The sequence below is a fragment of the Rhineura floridana genome, chromosome 6 (assembly GCF_030035675.1).
Source record: "Rhineura floridana isolate rRhiFlo1 chromosome 6, rRhiFlo1.hap2, whole genome shotgun sequence".
Taxonomy (NCBI): Eukaryota; Metazoa; Chordata; class Lepidosauria; order Squamata; family Rhineuridae; genus Rhineura; species Rhineura floridana.
In genome coordinates this window covers 20422913-20444975 of record NC_084485.1, presented here as the reverse complement: position 1 = coordinate 20444975, position 22063 = coordinate 20422913, and the positions used below count along the sequence as shown (strand labels likewise).

General features: G+C 42.8%; 1 protein-coding gene across 1 annotated transcript in view; it reads right to left on the bottom strand.

Annotated features, from left to right (window-relative positions):
• The window catches only part of LOC133386506 (piezo-type mechanosensitive ion channel component 2-like), a 129552-nt gene that overhangs the window by 4538 nt on the left and 102951 nt on the right, over positions 1-22063 (bottom strand). Inside the window, exons 36-46 of the mRNA XM_061630163.1 lie at positions 20240-20423; positions 18478-18604; positions 16666-16813; positions 14248-14462; positions 13191-13349; positions 9944-10091; positions 8485-8673; positions 6942-7034; positions 3387-3556; positions 2637-2753; positions 1762-1841 (exon numbers count right to left, since the gene is read on the bottom strand). Coding sequence (XP_061486147.1) covers positions 1762-1841; positions 2637-2753; positions 3387-3556; positions 6942-7034; positions 8485-8673; positions 9944-10091; positions 13191-13349; positions 14248-14462; positions 16666-16813; positions 18478-18604; positions 20240-20423 — 1630 coding nt within the window. The remainder of the gene's footprint in view (positions 1-1761; positions 1842-2636; positions 2754-3386; positions 3557-6941; positions 7035-8484; positions 8674-9943; positions 10092-13190; positions 13350-14247; positions 14463-16665; positions 16814-18477; positions 18605-20239; positions 20424-22063) is intronic.

The following is a 22063-nucleotide window of genomic DNA, read 5'->3' as shown; positions in this document are numbered from 1 at the left end:
GCTAAGGGGGTAGCTGATTTGCTTTAGACGTGTATGTTCCCTGAGTTTTCAGCAAGACATATTGGACCAAACCAGCCATGGCAGCAAAGGTTCCATGTGTAACCAGGGGTAGCCAATGTGGTGCCCTCCAGATGTTGTTGGACTCCCAAAAGCCCCAGCCAGCATGGCTAATGGTCAAGGCTGATGGGATGTGGAATCCAAAACATCTTAAGGGCACTACATTGGCTACCCCTGGTCTCAACAGAGAACTTATCTTACAGAAAGGCTACGTGTGTAAGAGTGTCTAATTTTAAAAACTAAAGAGGCACTCAGATGAGGAGTGCAGAACCCTCCCCGCTCCTGCAGTTTATATCTGAGCAGTGCTGCCTCTAGGGCTCAACCACCAGGCACAGACACAGGTTTGGGGGCCCACAACCCCTGGGCCCCGAACAACAGCACCACACAATCTGACACTTTCTTCGACTAGTTTTATTTCTCTTTTAAAACTTTTTACAGGAGCAGACCTGCCCACCATCTTTAACTCCTCAGAGTGACCCTGGGCCCCACAGAGGATCAGAGGCACTCTGGGAAATTAAGTGGACCAGCATGACGTGCTGGAGTTTTGCTCCATTTGCAGCAAAGTTCCTGCTGTAAAGGTTTTTTGGTTGGCACTTTGAGAAAAAGCTGCTGGACCTAGGTGGGCCTTTGGCCTGATCCAGCAGGCTTTTCTTAAGTTCTTGGGTTTTTTTTTAAGGCATTGTCAGGGCTGTCTCTGCAGTGTGTCTGGTGTGGAGAAGGGAGGGAAGGAGGGAATAATAACTGACAAGGCAGGCTGTGAGGAAAGGATCTTATTTTTCTTGAAAACTTGTACATTACAACATAAGAAGAGCCTCCTGCATCAGGCCAAAGGCCTATCTAGTCCATCATCCTCTTCTCACAGTAGCCAGCCAATGCCCATGGGAAGCCCCCAAGCAGGACCCAAGTGCAACAGCACTCGCCCCTCCTGCGGTTTCCAGCAACCGGCTAGCAGAAGGAGGACGCCTCTAATAGTGAAGGTTGAACATAGCCTTCAAGTGCAACATGCCCAATAACTTCTACAGTAAGTTTTCAAGAAAGGTTAGAAAGCAGGAAGTGTTCTTCCCCACTGGAAGTGAAAGAAAGAGGGTCCAAGTCACATCCCCACCCCTTACCAGGTTGTAAGCACATATGGGGGAGCATGTTACTGTTTCCATCACTCATTAGAAAGCAAAAAGGACTCCTCTCACCCTTTTACAAGGATGGAGAGAGTAGCCACTGTATCAGAGTTCCAGCCAAGCTGTGGTAGTGGAAGTATATGTCAACTGGATGAGAAGAAATTGGGATGAGGGTGTGGGGAAGTAAGTGGCACCCATGTACTCCTTTTGCTAGTTTGACCCATAGAAGTTTCAGGCTTTTCAATGAAACAGTGAGGACAAGATACTTTTTATAAAAAAAAGAAAGCTGAGAGTCTCGGATCACAAAATGTGACAGTAGCCTTCTGTTCCGGTGTTATGATCAGGGCTTTTTGCAGTATAAAATGAGGTGCTGGAATTCATATCTTGGTAAAAGTGCCGTGGGTGACAGCACAAAAATAACTGCCATGGGCAGGGGGAAAAAGAGGTGCCGAAGAGTCCCATCACAAAAAAATATTCCAGACATTAAGGGTTGTGTTTTGCCTTCCTATAGCAGAACCTGCAAGTCTGGCTTCATCTCATATTGAAGTGGGCGCTTTCCCCCCCCCCCCCCGAGCATCTAGGAACTTACCAACTTGCAACCTATGTGCCATTTTAGCTTCTGCTCCACAACCAGCTGCCAGATATCTTGGTAGTACACCAGGAAGTAGACTGGGGGGGGGGGAGGAGAAGCAAAACCTTGGTGAATGCTAAAGTTTTACTACTTTCTAGATCAATACTCATGCTGTGTTAATTTTTCACACATATATTCCACACAGCCTCCAGGGTGCTCAGGGTAGGATTATGCGAGTTCATTCCACTTTAATGATTCTATAACAATTCTATAACTGATTTGACTTCCCTATTTCGGCGAATCTGTCAATTTCAGTTTCTCATTTTTCCAATCTTAAATTCAGTTCACATTTCTGCAGCAATTTGCAATTTTTTTTAAAAAAAATCCTCATTTCTCCTATCATGCATTTTTGTATGTTACTTTCACTAGTTTGTTCATTTATATGCACATATTCCCCTAATATATGCACTTTTGTAAACATTGGTTGGCTGGTAAACTGCAGCCCAAAATTCAGTTAAGTGGAAATTTTGAAGGATGGCTGTGTTTTGGTTCTCATATTGTTTCTGAAAGTGCAGATTTGATAGATTTAGCTTTAAATGCAAACTGAATCAAATTCTCACCCATATGTTCTTATGTTCTTATGGGATGCTCTACCACAAGTTATAGCAATTGGCATCAACCCAGAAGGCTTTGAAAAGGCATCAAACATCCATGGAGGTGAGTGGGTCAAATCAGCAGCTACCGGCTATGACAGTTAAGTGCAGCCTCCTTGCATAGGAACAGTCTACCTCTGAATACTATCTGTGGGGGCCACACAAGAGGGGAGGGCTATTATGGGCCAAGGGCAGGCCCATAAAAGCCACTGAATAAAATGGGGAAAATATAATACTGACACTGCTTCTTTCCTGGTCCCACGGAGCATTTGGACAATTTGCTCCCTTATTTCCTTCTCTTCATACCGCATGGTGTGTATGCCAGAAGCTTCAATATTCTTCACAAGAGAGGCATTCCTGATTTAGTAAGAAAAGATTAAAGGAAGATTTAGAGGCCATTTAGGGCAGCCATTAGGGAGAGACAGATTATTGACCTATCCTGTGCTATGTGCATTTTATACCTCCGCAAAAGGGGCGACAGAATAGGACTGACCAAGGGTGGCTTGCTGGAAAAGTTTCATAGAAAGTACAGGAGTCTGGTATATATAGCAGCAGTGTGTAGAAATAAAATCTGGTAAGACTGATGTTTAAAAGAATAAAATAACTTAAGGTTTGTTATTCCTGGGAAATAAAGCCATTCTGAGTACAGGCACACATGTGGCCATTACAGAGTCATCAAGTTGATTCTCACACATGCTAACAAACCCTATCTAAGAAGAAAGAGGGAGGAAGTAGAGCCTGAGAAAAACAAACAACAAATAGTTACTACAGAGGAATCAGCGAGGGAAGAATAGGTTTCCTTTCTGTCTACCGCCCCACACTGATTTAGTTTACTCATTACAAGCCTTGGTGCTTTATCCCCAATAGAAAGAACACAGTGTGAAGGATAGGACTGGAAGGGAAGGGTGCAAGGTCACTAAACAGCAGTGAAATGGAGGTTTCACATACACACACACTCAGAGAGTATACTTTGTATTAAAAATCAAAAACCTGAGAAGTGTCCAGTGGAAGTTTACGTAGATTGCAGAGGAGTTGGAGAGTTCAGCAATCATGGCTTTCCGACTGGCAGGACTGATGTTCCAGAGCAAACTGGCATTGTCTTTTATTTTAGCAACAATGATGTCCTCTGGGCTATAGTTGACAATAAATTGCATGGCAGACTGGACAAAACATAAATGTTTTTGCTGTTGTTCAAATCAAGACAGAGAAACCTCCTTCCCTCCAGCTAGATTCCCATCTACTCTACTTTTGCAATCCAGTAAAGATATAATTTTAATCCAATTTGATTTCAGATTGAGTTTCATCAGTAAATGTTCCAAGAGAGTTTGAAAACACAGAAACGTATCCATCCAGCTTCTCATAGCGGAAATGTGGTACCTTAGGAGATTTAGAAGATGTCAGCCTGGGAGATTCCTGCTAGCCACCTGGCAGCAAAAGGAACTCTACAGGAACTAGAATAAGGCAGGGCTACTTCAAGCATGCAGTCCTGCCCTTTCATAAACCAGGCAGTTAATGCCTGACCAATAGGGACGCTGGGTAAGGTAGCTAATCCTCAGAACCCTGGTGTGATGATGGTAACATATAAATTGGCCCTGTGCCTGAAAATGTAATGAAACCCAAAGCCTTAAGAGTGACAAGCAGAAACTAGACTTGAGTTTTTAAATGAGAACTCACCAAAGTTTAGGCCAGGAACCTGTTTACAGCATTCTTACTGAAATCAACAATAGTGCCTCTGAACATGTGCAGAGTGCAACAACACTAAAGGCCTGACTCCTATACTGTATTATGTGGAATGGAACTCCTGATGGGATGGTATCTACAGCGGGGCCTCACCTGTAGAGCACAGTATATAAGGGTATATAAGGATTGAGATGATCTTTCAGTTATCCTAGTTATAGATAAGGCAATTATGCTAAAACAATCCAATCTAACAACATCTTTTAAGAATATATTACGGAATTTGTCCAGTATAGATCTGAATAATGTCCATTCTTGCCCCTGTATAAGTAATTTATTCAAAGAGTGGTGTACTTACAAAAGTAAGTTAAGAAGTCTTTCACTTATGACTGCAATGTATTATAATGAGGAGTTAAGTAATAAAAAATATCTTGGGGAACATGGATGCTTGGGAAATAAATGACTTGATGGAAACTGGAAAAATATTGAAAAATGAGTTGGAAAAAAAGCTACAGGCAGATTGAGGAGGTGACATATAGAACTGATATGCCTGTATTTCAATACCTACAAATTAAACATATCATGAATAAACTGAGGAAAAGGCAAGTAGAACTGGTATCACCATGTTTCAATGCCGACAAGTTAAACATATTTAGGGACTGCATCAACTTTGAAAAAAAATTTCAAACACCTCATAAAAACAAAAAATCTAATACAAGCCAGACTTATAGAATGCTAGTGGGTTTAAACAGCATGAGACACCTTTATCAGATTAAATGATTTCACCTAAAAGTATTCCATAGGTTAGGTTGGACAGAGGTTGTCAACACAAGAACTTGGAATTATTGTTGATTACAAGCTGAATATGAGCCAACAGTGTGATCATAGAATCATAGAATAGTAGAGCTGGAAAGGGCCTATAAGGCCATCGTCCAACCCCCTGCTCAATGCAGGAATCCATATTAAAGCACACCCAACAGGAGGCTGTCCAGCTACCTCCTGAATGCCTCCAGTGTCAGAGAGCCCACTACCTCTCTAGGTCATTGGTTCCATTGTCGTATGGCTCTAACAGTTAGGAAGTTTTTCCTGATGTCCAGTTGAAATCTGGCTTCCTGCAACTTGAGCCCATTATTCTGTGTCCTGCACTCTGGGATGATCGAGAAGAGATCTTAGCCCTCCTCTATGTGACAACCTTTCATGTACTTGCAGAGTGCTATCATATCTCCCCTCAGTCTTCTCTTCTCCAGGCTAAACATGCCCAGTTCTTTCAGTCTCTCCTCATAGGGCTTTGTTTCCAGTCCCTTGATTATCCTTCTTGCCCTCCTCTGAACCTGTTCCAGTTTGTCTGCATCCTTCCTGAAGTGTAGTGTCCAGAACTGGACACAGTATTCAAGATGAAGCTTAACCAGTGCCAAATAGAGGGGAACTAGTATTTCATGTGTTTTGGAAACTACACTTCTGTTAATGCAGCCTAATATAGTGTTTGCCTTTTTTGCAGCCACATCACACTGTTGGCTCATATTCAGCTTGTGATCAACTGCAATTCCAAGATCCTTCTCACATGTCATATTGCTGAGCCAAGTATCCCCTCTCTTATAACTGTGCATTTGGTTTCTTTTTCCTAAGTGTAGAACTTTACATTTATCCCTGTTGAATTTTATTCTGTTGTTTTCAGCCCAATGCTCCAGCCTATCAAGGTCCCTTTGAATTTTGTTTCTGACTTCCATGGTATTAGCTGTGCCCCCCAATTTTGTATCATCTGCATATCTGATAAGCATGCACTGTACCTCCTCATCCAAGTCGTGATGTGGCTGCAAAAAAGGCAAATGCTATTTTAGGCTGCATTAACAGAAGTATAGTTTCCAAATCACATGAAGTACTAGTTCCCCTCTATTTGACACTGGTTAAGCCTCATCTTGAATACTGTGTCCAGTTCTGGACACTGCACTTTTAAGAAGGATGCAGACAAACTGGAATAGGTTTTCAGAGAAGGCCAACAAGAACTAGAAACCAAGCCCTATGAGGAGAGACTGAAAGAACTGGGCATGTTTAGCCTGGAGAAGACTGAGGAGATATGATAGCACTCAAGTACATGAAAGGTTGTCACATAGAGGAGGGCTAGGATCTCTTCTCAGTCGTCCAAGAGTGCAGAACATTGAATAATGGGCTCAAGTTACAGGAAGCCAGATTTCAACTGAACATCAGGAAAACCTCCAAGTGTTAGAGTGGTATGAAAATGGAACCAATTACCTAGGAAGGGAGTGGGCTCTCCAGCACTGGCAGCATTCAAGAAGCAGCTGGACAGCCACCTGTGGGGTATGCTTTAATTTGTATTCCTGCATTGAGCAAGGGGTCGGACTCAATGGCCTTATAGGCCCCTTACAACTCTATAGGCCCCTTCTATGATTGTATGACATTCTATTCAGAGTAGACCAATTGAAATTAATGAACCTAAGTCTATTAACTTCAATGGGTCTACGCTGAGTAGGACTGGTATTGAATGCCACCCCATATATTTTAAGGCTATGATTATGTATTGATATTTTATTTTGACTTTATGTGTTTCAGTAATTTTATGTTCCACTGTTTGCAACCCCCCACCCTTTTTATGCTGCTTGCTCTTCTTCCTTTTATTTTAACTTGTTTGATTTTTCCCCCTTTCTCTTTTTATTACTGAATTGACATTCTGTTTTTTCCCTCTTGAAACTGAGTATAAATTCTTATTGTTGGTATAGGTACCTTGCATAAAATGAAATCTGGGATTAAAAAAAGAAGAAACAAAAATACTGCTGGCAAGTTGAGCACCAACAGAATACATATCAGGCAAGTTGTGCTGCAAGAGTTTCCTTGTGCTTAACATATACTTACAGGATGAAGGGCGTATTGAATGGTGAGTTCATTGTACTCTGCATGAGTGAAAGGGACCAGATTTTGCTGCTGAGCACTCATGGTGAACAAGGACTAGGAGAAAGGAGAAAGGCTGTATTACAAACATGGGCCCCACTGTATAGAGGTACCTCATAGCACTCTAGCTGGTTCAAACCCACAGGTCAGTCTGACTTTGGCACCCATATGTAAAGCCCTGTGGTGCTTCAGTTGCCAAATGAGCCACAACATCAGTCCCACAACCACTATGATTGCAGTGGACAGGGAAAGACGTGGTTGTGTGGAACTTGATGTGCACAGTGAAGCATCACTCTGTGCCAGTGACACAGATCAATGGTGTAAGACTGGTCTCTGAAAGGACGAGGGTTCCAGTGGGAAATGAAAGTGGGCACTTTCTATAGAGACCTGTGGGAGGAGAGGGTGCTTGGCAACTCCAGAGTGAAGAAAACCCAGGTTAGCATACCCTCAAATTGCAATAGGTTTTGCGACGCACATCTAGGTTCTACATTAGCCATCTGATGATCCACAATTATATATACAACTTATTTATGATCCACCAACCCCAAATAAAAAGTTACAAAATGTAAAATGCATAAAATTGTTTTAAAAAGAAAGAAAAAATGAAAAACAATCATAGATAGTCTAGAGGAAAGTGCAACATTTAGAACTTTTGCAACTTGTTTAGTAATTAAAAAATTAGGGCCCATCAATGAAATGATCAACAGAGACTCTGAAGATCATCCTGGGAAGGGCTGCATAATGAGATATCCTTGATTTAAAAGAAATGTTGAACATAGGAGGCTGAGTCAGACCATTGGTCCATGTAACACAGTATTATCTCCTCTGACTAGTTTGGTTTTTCTCTCAATTTCTCATTTTTCCAGTCTTCATTCTCCACATTTCTGCATCAGTTTGCAATTTTTTAAAAAGTCCTCATGAAAATTTATCAACATTTTAGTGGAAATTTCTCCTAATATACACATTTTTTGCATGCAATTTTGCTTGATATAAACATCTTTGCAAGCAATTTTCCCTAACATAATGCATTTTTGTATGTCATTTTCACTAACATGCATTTTATATGCACATCCCATGATGCTCACTTTTCTTGTACACATTATTTTGTTAGAAAACTGCATCAAAAAATTCAGAGCAGTGTGAATTTTGAGGGATAGCTGTGCTTTTGGTTCACATACTGTTTCAGAAAGTGCAAATTAAGTGGATTCGCATTAAAATCCAAATTAAATTTTCCCTCCATCCCTGACTGGCAGCAGTTTTTCAGGGTCTCAGGCAGAGGTCTTTCACACTACCTGCTACATGATCCCTTTAACTGGAGATGCCAAGGACTGAACCTGGGAGCTCCTATATGCAAAGAATGTGCTCTACCACTGAGCCATGGTTCCACTCTACTCTTTGTCATGTTAAAGCTACAGCTTTGTATGATGGAAATGCATCTATATTGTGAAAAGTTTCAGTATTCAGCAGTCTTAATTGTAAATTGACCCTCCGCCCCCGGCAGACATACCTCATAACCACCGATGGTAATTTTGACAGATACATCCAAAGGCTGGTTGCTTACTCCAGCCACTGATTTAACGAGTGACATAAGAAGCAGTGGGAACCACACAATGCAGATGAGTACAAGGACAATGAAGCCTCCCATCCCGTATTTCAGAAGCAATTTCTTCTTCTGCCCAGGAGGCTGCGGGTATTTCTGCAAAATAGAAAATGGTAACTGACACAGCAGTGCATATATTCTGCCGACAAAAAAAAAAAAAAAAAAAAATCAAAGCCCCAAATTGGTAACTTAAACTCAGCATCAGAAACAACGGAATTCGTATGCATTTGCTTAATTTGCATACATTTGACTATTTTATATATTCTGTGCAGGGCACTGAATGTCATCCCCTCCCCAAGCCCTAGAAAGCCAGGCTGCATTGTTGCTAGTGGGTAATTTTCAGCTTCTGAAAACCAGCTGCTGGCAATTATGAGCCAGAGAGTGCTGTTGCACTCATGTGCTATCTGTAGGCTTCCCACAGGTATCCGGTTGGCCACTGTGAGAAGGGGATACTGGACTAGGTAGGCCTTTTGACTCCACTTTTGGTCTTAATAAAAAGAGCCAGTGTGGTGTAGTGGTTAGAGTGTTGGACTACAACCTGGGAGACCAGGGTTCGAATCCCCACACAGCCATGAAGCTCACTGGGTGACCTTGGGCCAGTCACTGCCTCTCAGCCTCGGAGGAAGGCAATGGTAAAACCACCTCTGAATGCTGCTTACCATGAAGGTTTGTAGGGTCGCCATAAGTCGGGATCGACTTGAAGGCAATCCATTTTCATAGTCTTAATTTTATTTTTACTGCTGGGCGGGGGTGCGACAACACGAAGCAAGTGGAACCACTGCTGCAGCCCTGACACTCACGCTGGCCTGGATGGGAAGTGTGTGGGGGGAGACAAATTGCCATGCCAGCCTGGAGCTGGCACAACAATTGAGCCTGGGTCAGGCTCAGTGGTGTCAAGTGATGGCAGTGGGGCTGGCTTAGAAGCACCGGAGGCTGGTGGCTCCTTGTCAGTGGGAAAGCACCTTGGACAGCTCCTTGAAAGTTCAGACTAAAACAAAGAGCGGATTCCACTGCCCCACTGACATGGAGCCGCCACTGCTTGGGAGTCAGCTCCTACTGACTATATTGTCAAGTGCTGTTTTTTTCAGATTCCCACCCCATGATTTTATCTACAGCTCATGAATTCTTGCATCTCACCATCCCAGCATTAGAAAGCTACATGTTGTGAACCACCATTCCTGACATGAATTCTCAGAACATGAGTGAAGAAATGTAGGCCACAATCTTTCACAGAATTAGGCACACTTAAGCTCATTGATTTCTGCAGTTGCACAAAAGAGATTTACCCCGCTCACTGCTCCTGGTAGGCTACCCAGAGTCACCAGGATTAGGGTGCCAACAATGATCTATGAGGAGTCTCACTCACTTTCTCAGATTCTCTCCAACATTTCATAATAAAAACATTTGCATAGATATCCTCCACACAGATCCAGCTGGACAGGCTGAGCGTGGTGTCAGTCCAAACCCAATCCATGGCAGCCCTCAGCTCTGTCAAAAAAGGTACCAGGCGGAAGCTACACACAGAAAGAGAAAGGTGGCTGGTTAATACTGCAATAAGCACCAGAAACAGGAATTCTGTAAAGTTAGTGCTTGGGAGTTTACTCAAAGGCTTCCTATAAAAAACTTTTCCAATAGTTTTAGAGTGATACAAATTCTCAAACTCTGGCTGCATTCAGGCATGCGTTAGTTTTATTATTATAATGGTAGCGCTTCTGTCCCGATTTCTAACGTTCCTTTCACACTGCAGTGCCTTTTGCACTGTGGAATGGTGTCTTTTTGGCCAATACACCGTCATGTCGCGTGAAATTTCATTCACACCAGTGGGCATGGTGTGACACAACAATGAACATCATTCGACATGTCGCTACTCCCCCACCTTCTCTGCACATGAGGACTTTTGTTTCCCTGTGATCCCCCCACAGAAACAGCAGAAAAGAACGGTACGTTAGTATGCTGTCCCAAATTTCATCACTTTACTCCAGCAATTTTATGGGTTAATGAGGTTGCAAACGGGTTTTTTGTGGAAGCAATTAACACATAAATGAGTGCTAAACTTCTACTAGATTCTACAGAATTTCCCAAAAGTGGCCTGTACATCATGTGAAAGATCAAATAAAATGCAGAAATTATCAGGTAAGGAAGTGTTAGGAAAACAGAATAAACTGCAGTCTATTACTCTACAAATGTGAATCAGTTGTGCTGATGATGAAAATATTTTTGTAACATATTTTGTAAAAAACAAAAAGCATTGGAGGTTGGCCCATTAGGGCAAAGGGGGCACTGCCCCACCAAACTCACTCTGCCCTCAGTTAGCCCTCAGTCAGCCCTCAGCTTGCCTTCCTACTTAACAATGAGTCCAGGAAATGGCACCGCCTCTCATCTTCCTTCTCCTTATTTATTTATTTATTATTTACTTAATTAATTTGTATCCCGCCCTTCCTCCCAGCAGGAGCCCAGGGTGGCAAATAAAGCACCAAAAAACTTTAAAACATCATAAAAACAGATCTTAAAATACATTAAAACAAAACAGCATTAAAAACATTTTAAAAAAACAACCTTAAAAAAGGGTTAAGAACATTATTAAAAAACATATTAAACAATTCTGACACAGACGCAGACTGGCATAGGTCTCAACCTAAAAGGCTTATTGAAAGAGGAAAGTCTTCAAAAGGCGCCAAAAAGATAGCAGAGATGGTGCCTGCCTAATATTTAAAGGGAGGGAATTCCACAGGGTAGGTGCCGCCACACTAAAGGTCCGTTTCCTATATTGTGCAGAACGAACCTCCTGATAAGATCTACAGGAGGCCCTCACCTGCAGAGCGCAGTGATCGACTGGGCATATAAGGGGTAAGATGGTCTTTCAGGTATCCTGGTCCCGAGCTGTATAGGGCTTTGTACGCTAAAACTAGAACCTTGAACTTGGCCCGGTAGCATATGGACAGCCAGTGCAATTCTTTCAGCAGCGGGGTGACATGTTGACGATACCCTGCTCCAGTGAGCAGTCTCGCCGCCACATTTTGCACCAGCTGCAGCTTCCAGACCAACCTCAAGGGCATCCCCACATAGAGCGCATTACAGTAATCCAGCCTAGAGGTTACCAGTGTGTGGACAACAGTGGTCAGGCTATCCCGGTCCAGAAATGGCTGCAGCTGTCTCACCAGCCAAAGCTGGTAAAAGGCACTCCTAGCTGTGGAGGTCACCTGGGCCTCTAGCAACAAAGATGGATCCAGGAGCACTCCCAGGCTATGGACCTGCTCTTTCAGAGGGAGTACAACCCCATCCAAAGCAGGCAAATGACCAATTATCCGAACTTGGGAACCACCAACCCACAACGCCTCCGTCTTGCTAGGATTCAGACTCAGTTTATTGGCCTTCATCCAGCCCACCACTGAGTCCAGGCAGCGGTCCAGCACTTGCACGGCCTCTCCCAATTCAGATGTTACAGCGAAATAGACCTGGTTATCATCAGCATACTGCTGACACCTTGCCCCAAATCTCCTGATGACTGCTCCCAAGGGTTTCATATAGATGTTAAACAGCATGGGGGACAAGATGGTACCCTGCGACACCCCACAGCACAGCTGCCAGGGGGGCAAAAGACAGTCACCCAATGCTATTCTCTGAGAACGACCCTGGAGATAGGATGGGAACCACTGTAAAACAGTGCCTCCAATACCAAGCTCACCAAGTCGGCCCAGAAGGATACCATGGTCAATGGTATCAAAAGCCGCTGAGAGATCAAGTAAGAATAACAGGGTTGCACTCCCCCTGTCCTTCTCCCGATAAAGGTAATCCATCAGGGCGATCAAGGCCGATTCAGTCCCATAACAAGGCCTGAACCCAGACTGGGATGGGTCAAGATCAGAGCTTGGAAAAGTTACTTTTTTGAACTACAGCTTCCATCAGCCCAATCCAGTGCCATGCTGGCTGGGGCTGATGGGAGTTGTAGTTCAAAAAAGTAACTTTTCCAAGCTCTGGTCAAGATAATCTGTTTCATCCAAGAGTACTTGCAGTTGCTGCGCCACAACCCTCTCAATCACCTTCCCTAAAAAGGGGGAATTTGCAACCGGTCGGTAGTTGTCACAAACCAATGGGTCCAAGGTGGGTTTTTTCAGGAGTGGTTGAATCACTGCCTCTTTCAAGATGGCCTTAGACTCAATGTTGCTCTTGTAGAACTCAGCAGGGAAGAGGATGGGGACAAAACTAGAATTAGTTGTCTCCGCCTATCATTGGATCTGCCTCTGCCTCCTGTGGGCCACCCTGCCTTCCGCCCTACGTCCTAATAAGCACCAGCCATCACTGACAAAAAGTTGTTGATAAATTTGTTTCATATCCATTCAGTATGAGACTCTGAGAATCTATTTTATTCTACACCTTACTATCACATTTTCTATGTATGCTATTTCTATACTTATAGTGCCCCTGAGGAATCATTTTGTTCCAATATGCATCAGGTTAGCAATAAATCTTACTTCAAGCACTTGGAGATTTTCCCTTCCCCCCCCCCGTTCTGTGCTTTCTTGCTTCTGTCAGGAGACAGTGACCATAACAGCTTGCAGTCCCTGAGGAAGTTACTAGTTTTTCCTGCCCACTCTTATAAAAGTGCTGCTTACCTTTGGAATAAGAAGAGGTTTATGCAGTCATAATTCTTGGTCAGAAAGTTTCCCAAGACCCGTTTGGGGTAACCGCATTTGATCTGGTAAGCCGACAAACCAAAATAGACGCACTTGACCAAGTACCACAGCTGAGCCACAGAATTCCTGTTAAACCTCCTGCAAGCATACAGAAGAGATGTTCCAATCTCCCTTTTAACAACAATGACCAGTTACAGAAAAGCTGCGGCCCTCCTTGAACTGTGCATGTGTACATAGCAGCTAGGGATGTATGGAGACAGCTGTTTCCATCCCATCCTGTGTTTGTAGCTATCAGCGCTGTTTCCATTCTGCTACAATTCAGCTTCCACTGACTCCTACATTATTTGCCTGGCTATCTGCTGTGGCTGATATTAATTGCATAATTAATTCCATAATTAACTGCAATGCACTTCAATGGAAGGGAAATGTCAAAAACATAAAGGAGAAATAATGTAATTATTTCCATAACTTTCTCAGATAAAAAAACAATGATAGTGAATACTGTTCTTATTCATTTGGGCAATTTCAGTGCCTCTTCTTGATTATTTTCCTTCTCTTCAAAAACCCACTAACCCCCGCCCCTCCTCTAAAACATTTGAGGTAACTAAGATAGACCAATTGTTATTTGCTTACCCATATTTTTTTTACATTTTTTAATTATAACATCCTCTGACTTCCTTGATGCTAATCTGTCACAGCCAAGCTTGAAAGCCTTATTATCACCTCATGCACTTACCAGAGCAAAGACATAATCACTCCTGCTATGAAAAAAGGCCCAGAGCTGCATTCCCTCCCTCACTACATCAATGCTATGAGTTCTGTACCTTGTCATTAGTAAAAGACATTCCCGCACACATTCCACTGGGCAGCAGAATCTGCTCTTGGTTTTCGTCCAAACTTTCAAGGAGCTGTCCAAGGTGTTCAGCAGCTCCTTGAAAGTTGGACTAAAACCTGGAGTGGATTCTATTGCCCCACTGACGTGGAGCCACCAGACACTATTGCTCCACCCTCCATTCTACACTTGGTACTCACATACCTCTCTGTTACTCCAGGCAAGATGAAAAACATCCAAAAATGGATGCCGAAGACAAGGACCACCTGAAAAACACACTTCGCAAGCATGTTCTTCCTCAGGTAAATGGCCCGATCAACTATCATTGTCCCAAACTGCACCAAGAGCATCACAAGGAAAGCTTCAGGAACCTGGTCTTCTGAAAGGGATTCTGTGATGTCAGCAGCAGCCGAGTGTTTCTGAAATGCATCAGAAGCATCCATTGATAAACGCTGGGCATAAAGGAAGAGCAACCCTAGGCTTCCAATCACAGCCTATTAATGGGCATATCAATACTATAAAGCTACAGCAAAGTTTTGAAATTAAAGAATCCTCTCTTTCCACTTACAGGACATAGCAAACAGCACAACAATAAATTCAAGGGAAGAAATATGTTTGATCTGACATTGGATGACACCCCTGCCAGTGCTCCAAAAAACCTCCTTTCCCTGCCAGATCTGGTAGGATTAAATAGGAGGCATGGCTGGGGAAGACTGGGGAAGGCAGGAACATGGGGGAGAGTCGTAGCTCAGCGGCAGAGTATCTGCCTTGCAGGTAGAATGTCCCAGGCTCAATCCCTGATGGCATCTTCAGGTAGGGCTAGGAAGCAGCTCCTGCATGAAATCTGGAATGCCGCTGCCAGTCAGTGTAGACAATACTGAGCTAAATGGACCAATAGTCTGACTTGGCATAAGGCAGCTTCCTATGATCCAGTCCCTTACCATCTTCTCCGGCCACCAACAGGGGATTAAACTACACCCGCTCAGGAGCCAGTATAGTTTATTCCCATTTATTTCTCCCCCATTGTATCCAAGGGGAGGGAAATAGTTTAAATCGTAGTAATATTCCCACAACAGCATTGAATGAGGTAGGCTAATTGTCTTGAGTACCTGCCCACCCACAAGCCTTAAGATTGCAGACCAACGTTCCATTTTTAGATCCAGCTGAATTTTTTTTATTGGTGTATATGTATATATATTTATTTATATAATAGTCTTACACTGCTTTTTAAGCAAATGTGACTCCCAACATGGTTTCCAACCATAACTAATGCAAATCTATAAAATGCAACAATAAATTTATTTATTTATTTATTTGATTCCATTCCATTTATGGATCACTTCTCAAAAAATATCTCAGAGACTTCACATTAAAAAACATCAACAATAAAAACAATGCCATGTGTAAGAACAGTTTGAAAAATTTAAAATTAACCCAAATAGCTCTAAAACAATAAGCAATCTATAGATCTCAGTGAGACCCCAAAGGCCAATTTAATAAAAAAAATATTTATAACTTATATGCAGTTATTTAGGAATAGGGCTTGCCCAATCTGACTTGGAATCATATATTGGATGAAGAGCAGGAAGGCTTCAAGAAATAAGGTCCAGCCTTGATAATTGTTTCATGTCATTACTAAATACACAGCAAAAGGTGGCCAGCTTTTTACTGCATTTATTGGATTGAGTGCTGCTTTGGATTCTATAAACAGACGTCATCTCTGAGATAAATGATTAAAAACAGATACTGATTGAAGACTTTTGGTTTTAATTTTCGTGCTTTACATGGAAACTTGTTTGAAGGTTCAAACAGGCACTTGGAATCAAACTCCATAATTGGTGTGCCACTGCTGAAAAGGCCCTGCTGGAAATCTTGCCTAGCTTCCATGCTTTCAAACAGCTTAACAGAACCTGAGTTGGTTCATGCCTCCTTAAAGCCTGACGTCAAACACATCCTTGACTCTGGAACATGTGAGCACACACAGAGTACGCTTTCCTCAGTGAGGAAACCACTGTCAACTTCTGCACATCTAGAATTATGGGGAAGTAGTGCCAAGGCAGGAACAAAGAGGGAAGAAAGCACCAAGTAATGGTCGAAAAGAGAAGAGACAGGCTCTGGTGCTTTGTGGATAATTGATTGCGTGCTCTATGCCTTTCAGAGAATGTCTCCCCTTCCTCAGGATCTAAAAACAAACATTCAAATAGACGAGATAACACCGTGGTCATTGCTACAAACATACTTTTATAACAATCTTCAGACCACATTTAATGTTAAAACTAAACTTTTAAAAAAACCTTTTTTATGTTAATTGCAAGTGGTTACACCCACAATCACATAACATAAAATATTACTATGTCCTGATTAAATGATTAATCTGGGAATTGCCATATTTCACCACTGCATGGCAATTAAAAAGCTCCTACCCCAAAGCAAACATCGCTCTGTACTGACCTGTGGAGCCATATATTTTCTTCCCTCTGCCAGATTATCAAACCAAACAATAGCACATATAAAAATCCTTTGCCAAAGAAGCCCCACACTGAACAGCTGTTCCAAGCCAAGTGGCAAAAGTTCCAGGCACCTGATGAATTTAGTAATTAAGCAAGGCAAGCTGATACTTACACCAAATGCCCAGTAGCCAAAGATGACAATAATGAAATTAATCACATCCACTAGGAACATGAGAGCATAAACATCGCAGACTGGGCTGCATTCTGGATGGATAATGTCACAGAAGAACTGCTTTATGGGCCGGTATATCCGAAGAGCACTGTGAGTAAAAATTAATCTAGATCAGTTAAATTGAAAAGTAGAGTCATGTTTGTCCAAAGGATCACTTGATTGCCCAAAGCTCGAGAGAGCACATCCAACATGTTTGGTAACAAACTGGGGAACTGGATTTAATCAGTTACCTCCTTATTTTAAAAGGTTAGCCGAGCCTAACTAGTGATTATCTTCTTGGGGGTCTCTGTTAACTTTTAACTCTGTTAGATTAAGAGAAAACAGTAAAAAATATTTAGAAAAGAAACAGTAGAAATATTTAGAAAAGTAAATTTTTGTTTATATTATATATGTAGAGGGGGGGGGAGAGAGAGAGATACACACCCCATTAAAGAGACTACAGCAGGATCCAGAATGCCTCCGTTTTTCCATGTCTTATGTTTGTTTAGCTTGCCTCTTTGCCTGGATCCTTAACAATGAATGATGGCCCCAGAGGAGCAACAATTTGACGTAATATGTTTGGTGCCTCACATCTTCTGTGGTGACCTACCTTCTTCTAGAATTAGAATTCCACTCAACGTGACCGGCCTGGTCCACAAGGCACTATAAGCCAAACTGACTTCATGGGGCGATGTGAGCAGGCGGACACCTGGAGAGGAGCCCACAGCTGCTTTGCTTCTCCCCGGCAATTCTTGCTGCTGCACTGAGCTGAGCTAAGTCAAGGGTCGTCTTAGTGCGCTGTCTAAACTAGGGCTCATGGGTAAGTTCTCTCCTCACTAACCATAGGCTGTGGCTAGGGATGGGGGAGAAACTTGATTTTGCTTGTGTTTCAATGAGAAACGACCTAATTCTGTCCATGAAGAAATATGCAAACCAAAACACAGCCATTTCTTTTGAAATTCACACTTCTCCAAATTTTGCAATGCAGTTCTCCAACCAACCAGTGTGACCAAAAAAAGGAAAGTTTGCATAAAAATGCATGTATTTGTGAAAATAATTTTTTAAAAAATGTTAGGGGAAATTGCTTGGGGAAATGTGTTGATATATGTCAAAACTGGAGCCAGTGTGGAGTAGTGGTTGAGGTGTTGGACTACGATCTGGGAGACCAGGGTTCGAATCCCCACACAGCCATGAAGCGCGCTGGGTGACCTTGGGCCAGTCACTGCCTCTCAGAGCCTCATGAAAACCCTATTCATAGGGTCGCCATAAATCAGATCAACTTGAAGGCAGTACATTTTTATTTTTATGTCAAAACTACAAAAATGTATTTATTAGGAGAAATCTACACTGAAATGCTGACAAATTTTCATGAAGATTTAAAAAAGAAACAAATCACAAATTGCTACAGAAATGTACATTGCTTGGATGCCTTTTAGGTAACAAGCAGCTAATAAGTAGTAGTAGTAGTAGTAGTAATGTGGAGAACTAAATTTAAGTTTGGAAAAAGGAGAAGCGGAGAGAAATGAAATTGACAGATTCCTCCGTCCTTAGCTTTGTCTGTCACGGCTCTGGTTCCACCTATTGTTAGCCTCCCAACCTTCTGCCCTATCAGTCCCAATGGGCGCCACAGATAGCACCATAGGCTGTTACAGGGAGTGGATGGACCATGCATGCCACCCATATTCCCATCTAGCTACCAACTCCCTGCCCACCCTCCACAACTGTATTCGTTCATATTATCAGACGTCACTTTTTTAAAAATACCCCCCTTACATTTCAGTCAGCAGCTTCTTTGCCTTCCTCATCTGCTGCTTTATAGTTGCTTTAGTAAGTCTCTTCCTACCAGTGGATTTTTTCCTGAAAAAGCTCCATTTCTTCTTGGCTTCCTTCAGAGCTTTGTCTGCCAAAAAAGAGAAGTAATGACTGTTCTGTCTGGGAAGCATTCATTTGGTGAGAGCAATACCTCATTTTCAGCTCTCACCCACCCACGTGGGGTCCATCTGTGAAACACCCGACACTTGATCCGCCACTTACTCAGACATACAATCCACACAGCCAGTCCTTCAGGCACCATTTCTGCTGACCTCTGCCTAATATTAAACTGGAAACCTTTGTGCTAATTCCTGCCCCAGAGGTCCCTTAAAATGCTGGCACCATAACAATGTAAACAGCACTGGGAGGTCAAGTTTTCGTGTGTGTGTGTGCACAAAAGAAATTTAAATGAAGAGGAAAGAAAGGGGCTGATCACAACACAAACCAATCAACAACATAAGTACTAGTAATAATAGTAGTGTAAGAAGAAGCAGGGAACACAACAAACACACACAATTCATATAAATATCATAAATTGGCCTTATCCTGAGTCAGACTGTTGGTCCATCTAGCTCAGTACTGTCTACACTGACTGGCAGTGGCTCTCCAGCGTTTCAGACAGGGAGTCTCTCCCAGCCCTACCTGGAGATGCCAGGGATTGAACTTGGGACCTTCTGTGTGTAAACCAGATGCTCTAACACTGAACTACTGCCCTTTCCCCTGATCCCTTTTGTTCCTGTAACCTCAGAGAGCTTAGAGCACCAAGATTCCTTACATTAGTAACCAAACCTGGTGGTGTCTATGACACTTCTGTGTTCCCCTCACAATTATGGACTGTCCATGTGTAGAGCCTCAAAACAGGACCAGATCTAGTTTTGAAGGGGCTCTCAGCAAACTGCCTTCCAGTGGAACCCCTCCTGTGTCAGTGGACCCTCCTGGCAGAAGCACCTGTGCTCCAAACACTGCTAGGCAACCCCCAGTTGGAATTGAGAGGGTGTCATTTTAAATTCCCATGATGCCTCAGAGGGGTTTGTGGGAAACACAAATGGTGGCTCACAGACTTCCATTTTAATTGCCCTGAGGGAACACTATTTGGGGTGGTATTTAATAGGAACCAGAAAAAAATTAAGATGGGCCCAGCGCAGGCATCAGTGGCAGGCCCTACTGAGGAACTGGGTCTTCACCAGTGGCCCAAAGATGTCAGGGGCTGACAATGGCCCTGCCTTAAAAGTTTACTCTCACACAAGGCGAGGTCTCTCAGTTCTCCTTACAGCCCACCACCACCATCTGTTTCCACCACCCCACACACAGATCTCAGTCTTGACTATGGCATCATCTTCAACAAAACTGCAGATATCCAGACCTTCTTTTATTTCAGCATACACTCGCTGAACCCTGCCTTCCCCTGCTGATGAGAACACACTTCATCAACCATGTTACAGGCTTGTCAGCACCTTTTGTCCTCTTCTGTACATTGCAGCATTAGAGTCCCATCTGCACTATACATTTGGAGCAGCATTAAACCACTTTAAACAGTCATGGCTTTCCCCAAAGAATTCTGGGAACTAGTTTGTTAAAGATGCATTGTTAGGAGATCACTATTTCCCTCACAGAGCTGCAGTTCCCAGAGTTCCCTGGGAAGAGGAATGAATTTCTAAACCACCGTGGGAATTGTAGCTTTTCATAGTAAGAGTACTGCAGTCATGCACATGCCCCCAACTACCTTCATTAACACTTCTGGAGGTGGTCCTCAGGGGACTTGGAGATCTAAAAGGGTATTGTGCTCCCGAATCAGATTGACATTTCTTCAGATGGCCTCTGCGTCCTTTCTTCCTTTGCCTCCCTGCCTGGTTCTTTTCCTCAGAGCCTGGTACATTGGCACCTTTGGAATCCCAAAGACCATAGCACTGTGGACCATAATACAGTGAAATACATCCGTAAAACATGGGGAGCATGAGCTGCTTGCGAAAGCAAGAGACAATGACAGAGAAACAGAGTGGTTATGCTTGAGATTCAGGACCAAGGCCCCTCAGGTCATTGACAGAGTTATCCCATGATTAAATGATTGATTGATTGATTGATATTACATTTATATTCCATTTTTCCTCCAAAGAGCTCAGGGTCCCTCCTCTTAACAACATGAGGTAGGTTAAGCTAAGAGACAGTGGATGGTCCAAGGTCGTCCACTGAGCTTCATGACTCAGTGGGGATTTGAACCCAGGTTTCCAAAACCCTAGTCCAACACTCTAACCACTACACCCATGATGGAAGAAGTTTAAAGTTGTACTATTGGCATATAAAGCCCTGAACAACTTAGGGCCAGATTACCTCCGGGAATGCCTTACCTCGTGTATCCCTACTTGGCCACTTGGATCATCGAGACAGAGACTTTCTCAGTAGTGCTGTATGCTCCTGAGGTCTGCTAAGACCAGGGCCCTTAGTGTGATAGCAACTGTCCTTTGAATGTACTTCCGATGAACATCAGGCAAGCATCTGCAGTATTGGCTAGGGATGGAAATCGCCCGCCACTGAGCTGATCTGCCCTGCAACTCTCACTCCCAGCACCACAGAGGAGGAGGATGCAGGAGAGGAAGGGCCCTTCCTGGGTGGATGGATACAGCAGCAGCCACAACAGAAACCTTCCTGAGCTGGACCAGACCACAGAAGAGGAACAGGGAAGAAGAGGTGCCATACAACAGGGCAAGCAGCAGGCGGCAGGCTGGGATGGATGAAAAATCAGCTTAATTCTTCCCACAGCCTATGATCTATCCTTACACCTGGGGAGGGCTCCTCCTCTCCTGCCTCCTCCTTCTCCATGGTGTCGTTGGTGAGCAGGGCAGGGCAAATTGGTTGGGGGAGCAAATCCTGTCCCTAGTATTGGGACCTGCTTAAAACCCAACAGACTTTTCCTGAGGAGTGATTCAACTATGTCAATGTATTAAGCTAATATATTTATCTGCAATATATTTTGTACCAATTTTATTGTTGACTTTATGCTATTTACCAATAGGGATGAAACAATCTGTCAGCTTTGGTTCTCTGTTTCTCATTTTTCCATTCATAAATTCAGTTCTCCACATTTCTACAGCAATTTGTGTTTTTTTAAAAAAATCCTCCCAATAAACATATTTTTGTATACAGTTTTGAATAATGTGCACATTTTTGCAAGCAATCTTTTCTGATATAATGCATTTTGTATATTGTTTTCACTAATATATTTATTTTATGCACGTATTTACCTAATATATGCATTTTTGTAAACTTTGCTTGATTAGAGAACTGCACCACAAAATCTGGATAAGCGTAAATTTCAAGGGATGGCTGTGTTTCGCTTCCCATTTCACAGATTCAGTTTTAAATCTGTAGTAGAACCCTCTTGCCCTGAGAGGTGTGAGGAGAAGCAGTAGCAGATTCTTTTTCAATAAACAAGCCATATTTTCCATTTTATTGTAACTTTTAAAGAAATCATTATTTATTATTGTAATAATCTTATATAAACTGCTTTGTGAGGTCCTCCTGAAAAGCAGTATTTAAATAAATAAGTAAA